Source organism: Pelecanus crispus, chromosome 6 (assembly GCF_030463565.1).
Source record: "Pelecanus crispus isolate bPelCri1 chromosome 6, bPelCri1.pri, whole genome shotgun sequence".
In the NCBI taxonomy this organism is placed as follows: domain Eukaryota; kingdom Metazoa; phylum Chordata; class Aves; order Pelecaniformes; family Pelecanidae; genus Pelecanus; species Pelecanus crispus.
Genome location: NC_134648.1, coordinates 61,486,764 through 61,503,560, shown reverse-complemented (window position 1 = coordinate 61,503,560; position 16,797 = coordinate 61,486,764). Strand labels below are relative to the sequence as shown.

The window sequence follows — 16,797 nt, the reverse complement described above, 5'->3', positions numbered from 1 at the left end:
CAGTAGGCCGTTTCCTGTACCACTTCACATTGATTACAGTAAATTAGTCTCACAAGAAGTCAAGTGCTACTAAAGCAATTACACAGAGAAAAGTCCAGTTAAGACCTTCCATATCTTTGTGAATAGTTTATTCAAATAAATAATTCACACTTGCACTTTACCTGATTTCCTCAGCGGAGAAGTTAACAATGGTTGGAATGAAATTCTCTCTCATGATGATGGAACGTATTTGTTTCCAGTCAGTTGTACTTTCACCCAGTAGTAGGCAGATGGACTCCAGTGCTAGCTTCACTGCTGCAGGTGGATTAGCCATAGAACGAACCTCTACCAGATGCTGTTTCTTTATCGATTTCACAGCTAACCAGTGCCAGAAAGATGATGAATGTTGATTGGGAAGAAAATGAACAGTCAACAAAGTCTGTTAAAGTACCGTGGATTAGTAAAAATGCTTCAAGAGTCTCAAAAGGAATTTGAGATTATCAGAGAAGCAGATAGTAGTAGAAAACATTCAAACTACTGTATCACTAGATAAACTTTTGTGAATGACAACTTGCCAACTGGCTACAGGCAACTTACTCTGCTGCCTAAAAACCATTCACTTCAAGCTTTATTATAAGCAATGACTCCTCTGTCCAGTTTAATAAATGGACAGCTTGATTGTATGCTGTCTGTGCAGTAATAAGGCATCAGTGGTCTTTCTGATCATGAGGTTTCTTTATGAATACATAGACTGAATAAATAACTAGAGCTGGTCTGCCAAAAATGAAGCCACAAGCCATAAAAGGAGTATCAAGTATCAGCTCAGTACTATAAACAGCACAAAATCAGAGCTCAAAGATTAGGAATTTCTTCAACACTGTTCAGCTCCATGCTAAGAGCCTACAGTTCTGTTAGGCAGGACCAACTCAGACCGCACCAAAAAGCATTCCCATAGACTTCAGTTTTGGATCAAATCCCACAGTGTGATCTCTTCAGGTGCTAACATACCATTCTGAGCTTCAATGACAGCAGGCTCCACCTTGTCAAGATCTTCTTTCACACTCATCTGCTTGTCTGCAATGACCTCCTGCTGCTTGTGCAGCTGTTCCTGAATCTCCTGGCTCATGACCTAGGAGGAAGTTTCACAGACAAAATAGTGCTTTTTTAGAAGTTGCACTTCTTCCAGCACATGTTCTGCAGGCTCTGTTTTGTAAATAAAAATACTCACTACACACAAAGATTTAACAAAGATTCTTACCTTTTTCTTCTCAGCTTCCTGCTGATCTTTCACCATCTTTTTTAACTTGTCATTGGCTGCTGCATTCTTCACTTCCAGTTCCTGACTCTTTATTCTTAGGTCACGCCGCAATTCTTCCACCTGAGATAGATTGTAACATGGGAGAATTCAGATTAAGCATGGGGATCTATTCAATCACTCCAGCCTTATAAAGGGCAAAGTTTTAAAGATATGTACCTGATCAACTGTTTCCTTGATTTTTCTAAGGCCAACGTTCAAATGCATTTGCTGTTCCTCCAATTCACTTCGTTTCTCATTGAACAAGTTGGCATAATGGTTGATGAAGTCTAAATAGTGGCGTGGTGTGATTGCCATGGTTCTGCCTCCTCGTTTTGCCAGACGAGCATTAGCCTTTAGGGAAGAAGGAATTGTAGATTACGCATTGGTTTTAAACCTATTCAAATGCAAAGACCATTCTTTTTAGGAAACTGGTGCATGATGCTGGGGCCTGGAGATCAACACAAGTTAAGCAATGTAATAAAAACATACCTGATGGAGAGTCTGATGAACAAACACACAACTATTAACAATAGCTTCCCTGTGTGATGGTGGTTGTGGTAGCTTATCATACACAACTGGCATATAATCGGGCACAATATAATTTGGTTTCTCAAGATCCATTTTGCTTGTGAACTCTTTGCCAACTTGGTACAGTGCCTCAGTTGACCAGTCTCCAAACCAGTTCAAGACACACCTGAAATACAAAGCAGTTGTGAAGCCTTCCCAAAAAGTACTGTTTTAACAGTATTTGTAATGCATGTTGGAATATACAGCAATTACCTGTTGAAGAGCGCAGGAGAGGTAGCTGCCCTGTCCTTCAGGCCCTCAGAAGATGGATTCATAGTGAACACAACATGGAGATTGCGAATAACTTGGCTGGTGAACCATTTGTAGAGTTCTTCATGTGAATCTAACATTAAACCTTCTTTCTGTGCTCCTTCTTTACACTGAGTCATGAGGGTGGCATATTCATCTCCTTCAAAGAGACCAGGAACCTAATTCAAAAGATAGTTTTGTTGTAGTTTATAGTTGTAAAAAGGTGCTTAAAGTATTTACTTAAAATCTTCTTACCTCTCCATTGGCTAGGAGAGTGTTCATTCTCTCCAGGAATCCAGAATCCAACACATTCGACTCATCCATTATAAAAGCTATTTTTTCATTTTTACAGCCAGAACGTCTCAATACTGTCCTAAGATCTTCATCAAAATCTTCACCTGTGTATTTTCTGTGAACCTAGTAAGATTTAACATTGGCTATTAACATTTTGGTTTAGCTTTTAAGGGGATTTTTAGGGGTCAATATTCAAAAAGCGTGAGCTTTGACTAACAGGCTTTAAGTGAAACTAGTACGCCAACCTTAATTTGGTAGACGCTCAAACCGTTCATCCAGGCAACAAATCGCGAGAGAGTTGTTTTCCCTGCTCCACTGACTCCAATAAGCAGCAAATGACCTTGTGGCTGACGGAAGATTCTGGAAAAAAGCACATAAGCAAGTATGTTTTGATCAAGTACTATCAACTTACTGAAGCTTTTCCTTTCTCATCTAAACTTCAAGTTAGTACCAAAACTGACACATCTTTCCAGCTAGGATCCTGCTATCTGGAGGCCAGAAGTAGATAATCTATGGACAACAATGGGATCATGCTCCATTCTTACTTAGTTTGTACTCAGGCTACTCTATTTTAGAATAAATACTCTCTAAATACTATTTGTATGAGCAGCAACTGAAGTCTTCACTTACCGGTCAATTCTTAACACATGATCCAAGACTTCATTGAACAGAACAAGTGGTACATCAAGTTCTTCTTCATAAAAGACTTTAAGCCTAGCTTTCACATAGTCTCTTAATTCTTCTTGATCCACTGGAATATAATCCTAGAAGAATCAGTAAATACAGTATGGAATTTAAAATTAAGGTAATTTTGGTTAGGGATCAATTTATGAGTAGATGAAAACAGAACTATTAGAATACTTAAAGTAGCAACCCCCTACAAAAGCTTAAGAACGATGTACTCATTTAACTTGCACAGGAACATGTCCACAGCTTAGAGTGCCACAGATAGTGGCATGGGGTTTAAACACTGTTACCTACTGAACCTATCATAGGTTAAGCCTGTCCTGCCAGTCACTGAATAGACTTGGAAGTAGTGCGACAGACTTACTCCCTCCTCACTACCCCAATTTATTTTAAAGAGCCTTTCCTAGGCATTTGCTATTGGTCACAGAGATAGGTAGCAGGTAAGATGGACTTTCACCTTGACCCAGTGGGATTTCTACAGATTGCCCAGCTGGATCACTTCAGGTTGCAAGAAACAGTCCACCATAAAATTTACAATATCAACGTTGTTCAAGGGTCACTGCCTTATCCAAGAGATTCCATAAGCACTAACTCACAGCAACTTTCTGGGAGTGTTATCTGTTCTCAAGAAATATTATTTAATACTCCCTTTATCTACTATGGTAGATCTTACAATTGTATCCCTGGCATAACAGCTATTAACTTTGTGGTTGAGTTCGCTTCAGATAATCATAATGAGAACTTCTTAGAGATCAGTTTAACAAAATGATGGGCACCAATTATCATGTTAATATAATCCTATGGGCTGCATCACTCAGTTGCTCCCAAACTATTTACTTTTATTTAGTTAGTTATTTTTACCTTTGACAGCCAGTTGCTGTATAAGATAGGTCTGCTCATAGCTTTTTCTTTGTCAATATTGGGGAAGTGCTTCAGAGCAACCATATCAATGTTCTCATCAGTCCAGCGTCTCTCCTCGTCTTCTACAAGTCTGGAAAAAGAGAAAAGTCAGTAACTACAAATCCTCTGTAACGGGAGGATGTAGTCACATCACATGGTGGTGCCACCACTAAATTGTGCTTTGCACAGATACGACTCCCAGTAGTGTTACGTTAAAGCGAAGGGAAATATTCTCATTTGTATTCCAGCTATTTAACATGCAACACACTTCAGTTTGGTCTTCTAATAAAGACTGACAAGGAGTGGGGAAAATTAATTTTGCACTTTTTTTTTTTTTTTTTTGCCCCCCATCTCATGTTTAATTTACCTGTCTTGGAAAAGACGTAAGGCTTCATGGGCCCAAATCCTGATAAGGCCTTCAACTGGTAAGGTTTCTAGTGGTCTTAATGCTTCGAATATACCTCTCACCCATCGAGTCATTTCACGAGGCGAATAGATGTAGTGTGGCTGTGTGTCTTGAGTAAACCTCTCCTAAAAATTCAAATATAATTAGTTACTTCATCCCAAAGTTGCACTATATTTGTACAGCTCTTGTGTTGCATGATATTACTTTGCTGGTGTCATTCAGTGGCTTTGACCAGAACTCAAGTAACTAGTTGAGTTCTCGCACACATATTAACCATATGAAAGACAAACCATGCATGTTAAGTGATTCAGCATAAAAGGAAGACTTCTAATTAGAATTTGGGGTTGTATTCAACGAATTACCTGAGACATCGTGTAGAATTCTACCATAGCAGCAGTGAGAGGTTCTGCATATGTGCGAAGTGATGGGATCAGCCTTAGCATTGCACGATTGAATGTTCCATATATCTGAGTAAGCGAAGCTGGTCCAGGATAGTCCACATAAACCACAGGAACATGTCGTAAAAATCTGAAAGATTAGCATATCACATAGCGCAGAAGGTCAAATTACAGTCTGTACTATTTTCATTATCTTTTTCCAAAATTAAATAACTGCTTGATTCAAAATTATCAGCAGTAACTGCAGTTGGTTTGATTGCTCCTTAGTGACTCGGACCAAAAAGCATTCCGAAGTATCCACAGCATTTTAGACAGGTTATTCAAGAAGCGTAACAATGAGTCCACTGGCTGTCTGGCAGGATAAGAACCAACCAGCAGTTAGTTCAAAAGGAAGGAACATAACTTCAGCACAGCTTGTGTTAAATGAGTGTATTAAGAACAGATTACATAGTCAATGCTTCAATTTTAACCCCTAATCTGTTGCTATATAGTTTACTAGATACATTACCTATGTGAGAGAGGTTTTCTTCCAGGATCAGTAGGTGGATTACATGCACCAACAAACTGAATTCTTTCCAGTTTCACCCATGTCTGGTCTGATGTACGATAGAACCCTCCATGTTCCACCATCTGGGGGGAGGCGGGGAGTAAAATAAAATCAGTGGATCATTGTATTTCCCTGAAAAATAACTGTTATGATATAGTTGATTAACAAAGAAAAACAAACCTGTCTAATGAAGGATATGACTCTCTGTGTGCCATACTTATCCATGTCTGGCAAGTTGATTTCATCACAGAACAGCACCAGCCACTTTCCTAACTGCACAGGAGCCAGCACCACTCCATTAGGTGTACGCCTGTACTCACAGTAGTGATCAAAAGTTTTCAAGAGCAGTTCTGGAGTGGTAGCACTAGAAAAGTTGAGTCCAACCACCTTAAAAAGAGAACAGTGAAAAGAAATAGTTAAAATACACTAAGGCTTGAAAGAGAGCATATCAAGAGTCCTGAAAACAGGTATGGTTGGCTTTCCACTGTGGAAGTACATATACAATCTGTATTTCAGGTTACTGCCTGTATTCTGACTGTATACTGTTTGCTTCCCACTTGCAGGTTCTCCATTTATCATGCAGCAACACCTCCTGCCGAGCCTTGTACTTAGAACATCACAGCTTCATATAACCGTTACTCCACCTAAATACACTGAAGAATGAGAACTATTCTTAAACATTACCACAGGTTTTAAATACTAAATAGTGGAATGCTCCTGCAGTATTGAAGCGGCACAGGAAGGAAGTAGCTTTTAGGTTAAGGATCTTGAGACATAAATTTAGATTCTGCTCAATGTAATTTTTTGCTGTGTATAGCATGACTGACTGAGGTGGAGGTATCACTGAATTCTGGCTAGCAAATAACTTCCATGCTAAATCAAGACTGCTTTGATCTTTAAGGAGATAAGAGACTCGGTACTACTCTGTCAATCACGCATGCATATGCACACACACAGAGACACACTCGTGTACCTCCATGTCAGGCAGAGCTCTGAGAGCACTGAAGAGGGTCATGGTCTTCCCAGAACCTGGTGGGCCACACAGTACAAGAGGTTTGTGTTCTGCCAGCCAAGTATACAGCAATGCTTCATGGCGAACGGTATCTAGAGTTGGTACAACCACATCAGGAGCTGCAACTTTGTGAGTCTCAACTTCAATTTGAGGAACCTTGGATTGCCACGGCACCCATTCACCTGTAATGGACACCTAGGTGCACAAAACCATGATCAAACAATTTAGAACAGGAATATAGCTCAACCTTAGTTAAGAGAATATATATTTTTTTAAACGACAGAATAGTTTGTAGCATCAAATTTGATGTGTTTCAACAGGCAGCGTGTTCACTGAACTGTGAAACTGTAAAATTTAAGATAGTCTAGCATTTTATTTTCCAGTTTCATCTCCAAAGTCTAAAGCAAGCTTTTAGGAACGCAAAAGAGCAACACTTCTAGCGTAAGTAAGGTTTACCTCATAGTCAATTATAGGTATGTTGGGTGCAGTCGGCAGTGGCACAGTGGTGATTCTCCTAATGTATTCTCCCAGCTCTGCTCTCATTTTCAAACGACTGTCTCCAGAAAGGGACCAGAGTATTGCATAGACCAGGTACCTCTGTAAGAAGCAGCAAAAGCACCCATTGGTTTTAGAGTAATGGAACAAAACTTAATGAAAAATAAATCAAATCTAGCTGCTATACTGACAAGTCAAACACAGCAGTCACTTAGCAGCATGTTGTATTTACCTGGATGTAACGCTCTAATTGATCTATCTGCATTGGAAAGTCTGGATGATTGGCATTGTACTGGGCTACATTGCGGCAAGCTTGATGCAACATGGAGAACAGAGAACCAAGACAGCGCAAGCGGGTGAGATCCATAATATGCTCCAACTTGAAAGCATGTTCAAGTGCTTTAGTTACCAGGCCATTAGACGTGAAATATGGCTGCATTATTGTTGCAGCATCTCTCTGAATCTGTTGGGGGAGACAAAGACTGCTCAGAGCACATTTGATTACCAGGCAGCAGGAAGTAATTTTGCTTAAGGTTTGAAATGCTTCATATTTTAATATTCTTAAAAAAGAAAAGAAAAAATATAAAGAGGAAGTCAGCTTTTCTATGATAGGCTGTCATAAATTTTAAGTATACCGTACTACTTGTAATACAAGCATTCTTACTATGTTACCCCATAATGGAATCTAAGTTATACCTGTAACATTGGGGATGCTGCTTCTTCTCCCTCGTCTTCTTTGCCCTTTCGCCTTCGCTGAGCTTCCTCCTCACCTTCATCCAGAGGAATGTTTCTTAGTCTGGCCAGGAAGTTGTTGAATATCATGTCTGTACTGAGAACATCCTCACTGAACCAGACCATACCACACCTTGACACAGTAGCCAAAGTGGCGTATTTCAGATCCTGTACCTCAAACATGATACGTACCTGAAGAGTAATTTAGAACAAGAGTTTGAAGTAAAAAACAACCAACCAACCAAAAGTAAAACAAAACAAGAAACTCCCTCCCAAAAACCAGCAGACCTTTTAAAATAAGTTAATTTGTATTTAGCCTCTGAATAATCAACAGCAGTATTAAACTATCCTAAGGTTAAGTTCATCATTATTGACTGTTACCCTAGACTTTTATATAATCCACAAAGTTTGTCTTACAGGGTCAGAGTAAGTATAATGTGAAACGTTTGTTTCCACAGAAGCTCCTAACTCCAGCAAACCACTACCCGACATCAGTATTACTCTGCTTGTGATGAGAAAGAGGGACAACACTAGTATGGATTAAAGCAAAAGCAACAAGGTTTATAGGACAGCACATAAACATAATGTAAAAAAAGTAACATTACATTTGGTGGAAGGCTGAGACGTTCTCCATTTGGCAGAGTCAGTAGTTTGTTGTCATCCAAAACAGAGTTCAAGTTCTCAACCCATTCAGGGTCTACATCACCATCAAAGATAATCCACTGACGTTTTTGTAGTTCACCTCTCACATTGTCTATGATTCTACATTAAACGAAATATTTATTACAGTAGAGAACAAAGACTCAGTAAGGCCAGATTATCCATGGCACAAAGGTACTGGCCATTTTTCATTTGTGCTATTAAAGACTCACTTTCTCAGGACATGTGTAAACAAGCCATCTGTCCATTCTCTGGTGTTTGGATCCAAAGTACCATAGAGGTGATCTTTGCTGATTGCTTTAGGATCTATAATATGAGCAACACCTTCCACACCCTCCAGCCGTTCGAGGGCTTTCAGAAGGACTCTCCAAGCCATGCTCTTTCCACTTCCGGAGGGACCAACCATCATCAATCCATGATTTATCTGTGTAATCTGATACAGCTGAAGAACCTGTGACAGAAGAAATGATGTACCAATTAAGTCTTAACTTCAGTAGTCAATATAAGCTTCCATGTATTGCTTGCTTAAAACAAGAAAAAGGAAAAAGTTTTCCACTTTTCATAATAAAAAAAAGGAAGTTTAGTCTTATACATAAACTTCAATTCCACAGTTTCAGTTTTGTATTTTACCTTTTCAACCCACATGCCACCAACTTCTTCTCCATCACCATAGGTAAGGTACATTTCCTGACACACTTTCTTAAGCTCCTCTCGCAAGGCTGTCATCTCCCCACGATGATACTGTACTCCAGGGAATACATCAGAAAGGAGACTGAACAGCAATGGAATGTCTTCTGCAACCAGTTTTGGTACCATAGTTTCACATACGCTTTGGATCAGGATCTGCAGAGAGAATCATGTTTTGGTTAAGATTTTTTAAGTTTGCTTTACCAAATGTGTTTGACAAGGAATACTTCACTAAATACTGATAAAGCACCAGACCAGGGTGGTCTTGGTAAAAACAACCACTGATAGGGTTTCAACTTTGAAACTACACAATGAATTCCTCTGGATTTTCAGTTTATACAACTGTAGTTTCTTTTGCCTCTTCACTACACTTTTGGTGTTAACTGCTGAGGAACTGAGCAGCAGTAAGCATTATGAATGCACCACCTCATAAGACCAAGTCTTTTACTATGATTCAGGGACTCCGAAGACATGTTTAACCTGGTGCTTCTAAGCTATCAAATTACCACGTTTCGTGATTCATATCTTTGGTTGCATGGCTTAACACTAAATGGTAAATGCTGCAGGGCTATTTGCTTTGTTTAGCGTGCATCCTGTACTTTATCACAGAAGCAAAGAGTTCACACATTACCTCTTGTTCTGGCAAGTTCTCAGCGATTTCTCCCTCATCAACAACTTCACCACGCTCTTCTTTTTCCCGCTTTATCTTCTGAATCCTCTCCCTCTTCACATTACCTGCACTAACCAGCACACTCTTCAGTGCTCTCAAGCCAAAATCATAGTGACTTTGGGAGGACAGCTGTTCATCACAAAGCCTAAGAAGCAAAAGAGACAAAATAAAATTTGATTCTCAATAGGGACTAACACAACACTTAGTAAATGTCATTGTTTACTTGAAATGATTGCTGCACAATGTGCTTAGCGAGTTGCAAAGAACATTATAGCTTTGAACAATAGCATCTGTTTTTACTGACTGGAGCCAAACTTGTTACTCACTTGAAGAATGGTACTATCTTATTGGCAAGCACTTCAGCTGTACGGAAACCTTGGGAGTACAACATGACCTGGGCAATCAACTGACGGTCTGGTTTTGTCATTGCCAAGCTACGGAACAACTTCTTCAAATTGTCAGGCAGATTTGATCTGCCTGCATAGCCAGGATTCATGGTGATGAAGATGGCCATGTCAGGGCTCACTTTGACTTGTTTGTTCAGCAGCTCACATGTAATAGGTGTTGCAGCTGAAAAGAGAGTGCATTTAGTTACATCTGAGTCAGTGATCAATCACCCTGAGAACAGAATTCATACTTTATTCTATTTTAGTTTCGTACAGTAATAGACAGCAGGTCCTCTAGTACTGCAACTCAAATACTCAAATACAAATTTCTACCAGCTGAAAGTTACTTCAAGTTTTAAGTTTTGATAGAAAGGGGCTTCATCCTTGGATTGTTTGGCAGAAATGTAACTCATAAACAAAATAGCACGAAGGACGTTAGAGATGCTGTACAACACTATTAGAAATGAACAATTACTTACTCTTGTCATAGTTGGGGTTGGAATGCTCTCGCAAGGCTTCCTGGATGCACTGAACTTGCTGTGAAACAGCAGAGAGCATACGCTCCTCCAGTCTGTTGAACTCATCAAAGCAGCCCCATGCACCCACTTGGCAAAGTCCCACAAAGATGCGTCCCATTGCCTGCACATAGAGGGGAAAATTCACTGAAGTTTCACGGTCATTCTTGCCTATGCATAGGCAAAGGGAGCAGAGAGCACTTTATACAATGCATCCAAGGCAGGAAGGAGCTGTGTTTATATGTACGTTACCATCTTGGTAGTACTGTAAGAGTTACAAAAGGGTTCCAACTGACTTTCAGATGTTAACTGCTTCATAGAATCACAGATGATGATCTTCCTATTACTACATACTGTACTGCAGTGTATTCATAAAACAGTCAAGGTAAGTCCACTGCATGTTTTGTTTGCCAATACTATTAGTACCAGGCACAGTTCTAGTCCTTTATCACAAGGAGGATACTAGAATTACAAAACATTTCAGAAGAGCAAATTGGATGGCCAGAGTATGATAAGGCTTTAAGGTATGATTCCACAAAGGCAACATGAGGGAATATGATGGAGGTCTAAAAGCCACTGGTTTAGGATGAATAGGAGTCAACTGTTTACTGTCTTTTCCACTACAAGAACTAAGGAAAAAAGACAAAAGAAGGTGCTCCTTCATAAAGTGCATGGCCATGCAGTGGAATTCTTTGGTACAGAATGCTATAGAAGCAAGTGTGCATGTGGATTTAAGGGGAGAAATGAGTACCCGGAGAAAGGTTCACCAGAGCATGAATAGAGAATAACCCATTTCAGCTTGGGACATCCTGATCCTCACAACTGTCACAGGCAGGAAGGGGACTGGGGTCAAGGCAAGGGTATCATGCACTACCTATGATCTTACTACTCCCTGGGTATTTTCTTACAGTCACCACTGCAGGCCAAATGCTGACTAAATGGACCCCTGGTCTGATTGAAATACAGCTGTATAAAAAAAAAAAAAAAACAACAAAAAACAAACCAACCCAGATGGGCAACCTGGCAGAGTCCATGAAGTATTGTGATTCCTTGTCCATGTTTTATTTGGGTTTTTTACATATACACCTGACTGATGGTGGTGGTTTGGTTTTTTGGTTTTTTTTTTTTGGTTTTTTGGGGGTTTTTTTGAGACATTTGCTGTGTTACAGTTTACAGAGGCATTTCATCTGGTTCTCAGTTAGATATCATTAATTTTGAAATATCTGGGTAAATTTTCTTAGTTTTGAGGAATCTTTCACATGCTCAGGCAAACTCCACAGTTATGTCGCAAAGGATAATTTGGTAATAGTACAGCTATTTTGGCACTCACACTCTCATCTGTTCTCCATTAAACCAGTACTACCAATGCAAACTAACCAGTTTCTTTCCTAAAGCCAGTCTTAAGCCCCCGCTCTCTGCTTCCTCTTCCTTTCCTTCCATTTGCTGCTATAGAACCACCTGTTCTAAAAAACCAGAACTTCTCCTCCAGCGATGTTCTGCCCCACTTTTGCTTTAGGCATCTCATGTTACAGAGCATCTGTATGATCCACAGATATCGACTCAGTTAAGACTTACAGAAAATCATCTTGGAAATAAACACCGCTAGCTGTTTCAGAGTTCTGAAGAGATTCATATTGCTTGTTAGCAAAGACTACATTTTTTTTCTTAGTCAAACAGCTTACCTGGAAGTCAAATGTTTCATCACAGTTGAAAACCAACACAAAGCGGCCAAGCTGATGTCCAAGAGCCTTAACAGATTCCGTTTTACCAGTACCAGCAGGACCTATTTTTGAAGTGGGACAGACATGTTTTCAAGTTTATCATCTGAGGTACCACTGCGCACGCATGTAATCTGCCAGCATGCTGATTCTGATGGCCCCTGACAAGAGGGTCCAGTGAAACCTAAAACTGTTAAGAGCTTCCCCCAAAAGACTATTTTGTTCTTTGGTATCTTAGTTCTAAGTGTTCTGCATGTTTACATTAAAGCTATGTATTAGAGAGGATAAGAGTTTATATACTTCTCTCAAGTTTTTATTGTACTTCAGTACAAACTTACCAAATGGTGATCCTCCAAGTCTTGCCTCCAGGGCTTGTGTCATCGTCAGGTAACAGCGGTCAGTAAGAGGAGTCTGTACTAGCTTATCCTGAACACCAAGGTACTCAAAACCATAGTTGAATTTGGCATTTGCCATCTGAATGGAAAGCTGCTGCAACACATCCGTCTGCTTTGGGTCAAAGTAGAACCGCATTTGGCTGAGCCACTCAAAGGATTTGGAGTTGTCGATCTTGCTTTTGATCAGTGATCTTGTAACATCTCTCTGGTGCACCAACTCGGTGATCTGGAGAATGAAGTAACTTCTTAGACCACAGCAATACAAGCCATTGCTAATGAAGCCAGGAATCCTACAGCTTTTCAGATTCGCATAATAAATTGCCATCGCTTAGAAATCACGACCTACCAACAGTCTCTGCCTTAAAACCTGTTGCTATGAAGACAAAACCAACAATGCTGACTGCTCTTGTTAAGGACTTCCCTAGCTTTCAGCAAAAGCACTCTGGTCCAGTTAGTCTGTTAATCCACTATACTACTGAACTAGGTATTCTACTTGCCAGAAACAATGAAGACAAGTACTCCTAAAACAGACCAGGTATTTCCCTCTCAAAATCTACAGAAATAACCCAGGATGATTTTAACTTCCCCCCCCCCCCCCCCCCCCCCCCCCAATCCTTATCTACAAACAAAAGCATGTAATAATTACAATAATAAGCAGCTTAATGAGATATTTCACTTTTGAATGAAGAAATCGGTAACTTCCATATTTGGAAGAGCTAGCTTGAAGATCAGTTCAGTGAGCTAGTCTGCAATATGCCATCATACATTAAGCTGACTAGAGTGAAAAACTACCACTGCCTACAGGATCAGGGCTTGATGCAGTTGCTTAAATTGCATGAAACTTTCTCCTAGAGGAAAAATAAGTCTTAGACTAATCAATCTTTTCATTAAACTTTTTAAAAAATCCTCACCTGCAAACCCAGAAGAGGGAAGGAGGTTTTTACTTACCAAGTGCTCCAGTTTCCTTCTCCGAAGAGGCGGCTGCTCCATCAGCACAGAGTCTGCCAGGACATTGAGTGTGACCTCAACATTAGCTAGCACAGAGTGGAGAGGACTGTTGTCTCCAGCTCCACCCATACCACTGAGGGCTGACTCGACATTCTCAGACCACGCAATCTGGGCTGACAGGACAACAAGCTGAGCCTGTGTAACAAAAATCCTCATCAGATAGTTTTCCTCACTGAGGTAACCAAGCTGTAGTATGCTTAAATGTTCCATATTGATACCTGGTATTTGTCAATCCAAGAGATGTAGACTGCTGGATCAATTGAAGTTGCTTTTCCAAAGATTTCTACTTCAGTAACAGATTCTGCAAGCAATTTAGCAAGGGTCACTCTCATTTCTTTTTCAACAAGAGTGAGCCACTCATTGATCTTGGGATGTTCTGTGATGGAGACAGGTGTTTTGAACAGCACCTGCAAGAATTAGGTTTAAGTCAGCCCACATTCACTTATTTTCAGAATTTTATTTAAAAAGAAACACTGCAGCTATACCTCCTCTCCTTCGCGTGAGGATATCCCAAGAACCACAGAATTATCTTCATTGAGAATAATGCTAGAAACGCCAGCAAACATCTTCTTGAAGTGTTTCTGCAGCTTAGCAACATTTTTGCTGTTTCCAATGATTTCAAGCAAGTCTTCATCACCAACAAAATAAAACCTAATAATTACATAAAATTAGATCTATATCAGAACTTCAACTATCACTTTAAATTTATTTATGCTTCATAGATGGCCACTGTATGTGAGTAATTGACACTCATTTTCCCAACACTGCAAGAGTGCATGAACCATAAATTTGCTAGAAGTTACCCTTCAGTTCTAAGATTAAGTCTCAGTTCATGTGGTCTGCACCATACAAAAGTGTACACATGCTCCATACTGTGGGTCATTTTCTTCGCCTATCCATCCCCGAAATACACCCACAGGACAGCTTGGGATTGAATTAAGTCTATTAGGCAGGGAGAACTCCCACTCAGTACCCTCCCTCACCCTTACTCTCTCATGCTATGTGACAAACTAGTTGAGGACTACACATAAGTCAGAACCAATGAGTTAAATACTGGATTGTGACAGTTTAGACATTGTCCTTCAATCAAATGCCAGAATGAAACAGTTCAAAATAGAACCTGTAAGTTTACGGAAATCAGCTGCAATGGTTCTTTAAGCAATATCTCAATCCTACAACTAGCCACAGATGAGTAAGTAAGGGACGTTTTAGTCCCACTTCCTGAGAAGTACCTATAACTGAATTCTGTATTTAGACAACACAAATTTAAATGGTCATAACACCTTATATATATATGCAATACATAAAAATCAGCAGAGGCTTTACAGAACAGTACACCAATTCTTGCACAGAAACATCAAATGACTTTACTTCAAGAGTCAACTAAAGTCAACTTCTTACCGAGGGAAAGAGGACCTCTCCCTTTCCAAGTATTCTCCCAGTGCCTTCTGTATCTTCCCAAGCAAGTCTGCCAGTCTCTCTAATGACCTCTGTACACCTTGAATGTTAAGAACATCCATCACAAGTGGAGATTTGGACACCTTTTTCATGAGTGCCAAAAATTCAGTGCTGATGCTGCAAGTAAAATAACAGAGTACCTTAGTGCAAACTCAGTAACCACATGCCTGCATAACACCAAAGTTATCTGTCTCTAAATGCCCACTACCTCTCTAATTGTTGCAGCTGCCTGATGGAACGCAAAGCTAAATTCCTCAAAAAGCTCTTCATCTACCTCAAGTCCACAACAACAAAATCTAACTTCTTTGCAATGTTCAGTCTATCAATTCCACTGCTGCAGGTCTGCTTTCTTCATTTCCTGAAAAGATGCATAAATCTGATTCTTTGATCTGACTGGAAGTGTGTGGAATGAATAAGAACGATCAGAGCAACTTAAAGCAGAGGAAGAAAATGATGTTTGAAGGGTGACTAAAGGCTGCAGCAACAGAAATCAGCCTGCTTGTTGCAGCCACAATGCTAGAAAAATCCTTGAGGTAGCTGACTGGAACTAGCAAGAAAAACCACCTGAATCCCAATCATCTTCTAAAAACTGTACATCAGCCTGTTTATTATAAAACTGTTTCTGTCATAGCTGTCTACATGCAGCTTCCGCCATATTTGTTTGCATGATCAACTTAAGTCTACAGCAGGGCTGTAATCCAGCTGGACCAGGTAAGAACACAGTTAGTATTCCAACTTAGAGTGCTACACTGAAGTCATGAAGTTGCAGGCCTGTCCACATGGTACCCCAAGGGAGGCAAGAAAAGAAGAAAGCAATTAAAAAGTTACCTCTGGAACCGCTGGGTCTCCACAGGCAGCAAGTGCTTGATGTCTGCACTACCAGTAAAGATTCCCTCCAGGTAGACCCATCGCCTTTGGACATCTATCCAGACATCAAAGAGTGCCATGATACGGTTCAGCTTATCTTCCCAGCTAAGGGCATCTTCCTCAAACACCTAAAGTTTAAACACTGCATTAATATTCATTTTAATACTATGAGGAGTTTGACTGCTAATAATTATTAGTGGAAACAGTTGTTTGAGAGTTACAATGTATGCATATGCAATTAATTGCCTGTCAACTTAAATAGTGAATATAGTCCCTGCTGACAAATATATAAACTAAACAAAAGGGGAAGGCAGAATTAAGTGAAGATTCTTTGGCTTTGTTCTCCATTTTACCTTGTAGTATGGTGATAGCTTCATAGCGGACACGCTGTTAATATGCTCTTTTACTTTGTTGAAAAGGTCATCCCACCCACGAATCAAACGGCATTTGTTCTGGTAATTGACCAAGTCCAATTCATAAGTGTTCCACACTTCTCTTATCTGAAGAAAAAAATGTTTAAGATATGACATCAATCATTGCTGCTGCAACATAGCTACAAAGTAGAAATGTATTATAGTAATCAGATTTCACTTTTTTTACCCAAGGATTCTGGGTTTATGATCAAGCTTTTGTTAAAAAAATATTGAGAACATAATGCAGTTAGGTAAAACTTAAACAAGGTGGGGTCTTTGCAGTCATTATCAAGGACTGCCTTTCCAAAATAATGTAAATTTCATCAGAGGAAGCCTACATAGCTTTAAGCTGTTCCCCAAAACAGAGTGTTCCATGGAGTCTTAGCACTTGTATCAACAGCTTAGATTCACAAGTTTATTACACACATGTCAGCCACCCGACAGCAAGCCTCTGATT

At 39.8% G+C, this 16,797-nt stretch overlaps 1 protein-coding gene across 2 annotated transcripts in view; it reads right to left on the bottom strand.

Moving 5' to 3' along the window:
* Positions 1–16,797, bottom strand: part of DYNC1H1 (dynein cytoplasmic 1 heavy chain 1) — a 46,059-nt gene that overhangs the window by 16,227 nt on the left and 13,035 nt on the right. For both annotated transcript variants that reach the window (XM_075712491.1, XM_075712492.1), the window contains exons 21-52: positions 16,281–16,427; positions 15,889–16,055; positions 15,004–15,177; positions 14,088–14,253; positions 13,821–14,009; positions 13,543–13,737; positions 12,538–12,820; positions 12,164–12,264; positions 10,446–10,605; positions 9,907–10,150; positions 9,542–9,725; positions 8,854–9,066; positions 8,436–8,674; positions 8,169–8,325; positions 7,528–7,755; positions 7,064–7,294; positions 6,793–6,933; positions 6,298–6,531; positions 5,505–5,711; positions 5,286–5,407; positions 4,742–4,907; positions 4,341–4,504; positions 3,935–4,064; positions 3,017–3,150; positions 2,632–2,746; positions 2,348–2,509; positions 2,057–2,271; positions 1,766–1,970; positions 1,454–1,627; positions 1,238–1,357; positions 988–1,108; positions 162–357 (exon numbers count right to left, since the gene is read on the bottom strand). In XM_075712491.1, coding sequence (XP_075568606.1) covers positions 162–357; positions 988–1,108; positions 1,238–1,357; positions 1,454–1,627; positions 1,766–1,970; positions 2,057–2,271; positions 2,348–2,509; positions 2,632–2,746; positions 3,017–3,150; positions 3,935–4,064; positions 4,341–4,504; positions 4,742–4,907; positions 5,286–5,407; positions 5,505–5,711; positions 6,298–6,531; positions 6,793–6,933; positions 7,064–7,294; positions 7,528–7,755; positions 8,169–8,325; positions 8,436–8,674; positions 8,854–9,066; positions 9,542–9,725; positions 9,907–10,150; positions 10,446–10,605; positions 12,164–12,264; positions 12,538–12,820; positions 13,543–13,737; positions 13,821–14,009; positions 14,088–14,253; positions 15,004–15,177; positions 15,889–16,055; positions 16,281–16,427 — 5,684 coding nt within the window. The remainder of the gene's footprint in view (positions 1–161; positions 358–987; positions 1,109–1,237; positions 1,358–1,453; positions 1,628–1,765; positions 1,971–2,056; positions 2,272–2,347; positions 2,510–2,631; positions 2,747–3,016; positions 3,151–3,934; positions 4,065–4,340; positions 4,505–4,741; positions 4,908–5,285; positions 5,408–5,504; positions 5,712–6,297; positions 6,532–6,792; positions 6,934–7,063; positions 7,295–7,527; positions 7,756–8,168; positions 8,326–8,435; positions 8,675–8,853; positions 9,067–9,541; positions 9,726–9,906; positions 10,151–10,445; positions 10,606–12,163; positions 12,265–12,537; positions 12,821–13,542; positions 13,738–13,820; positions 14,010–14,087; positions 14,254–15,003; positions 15,178–15,888; positions 16,056–16,280; positions 16,428–16,797) is intronic.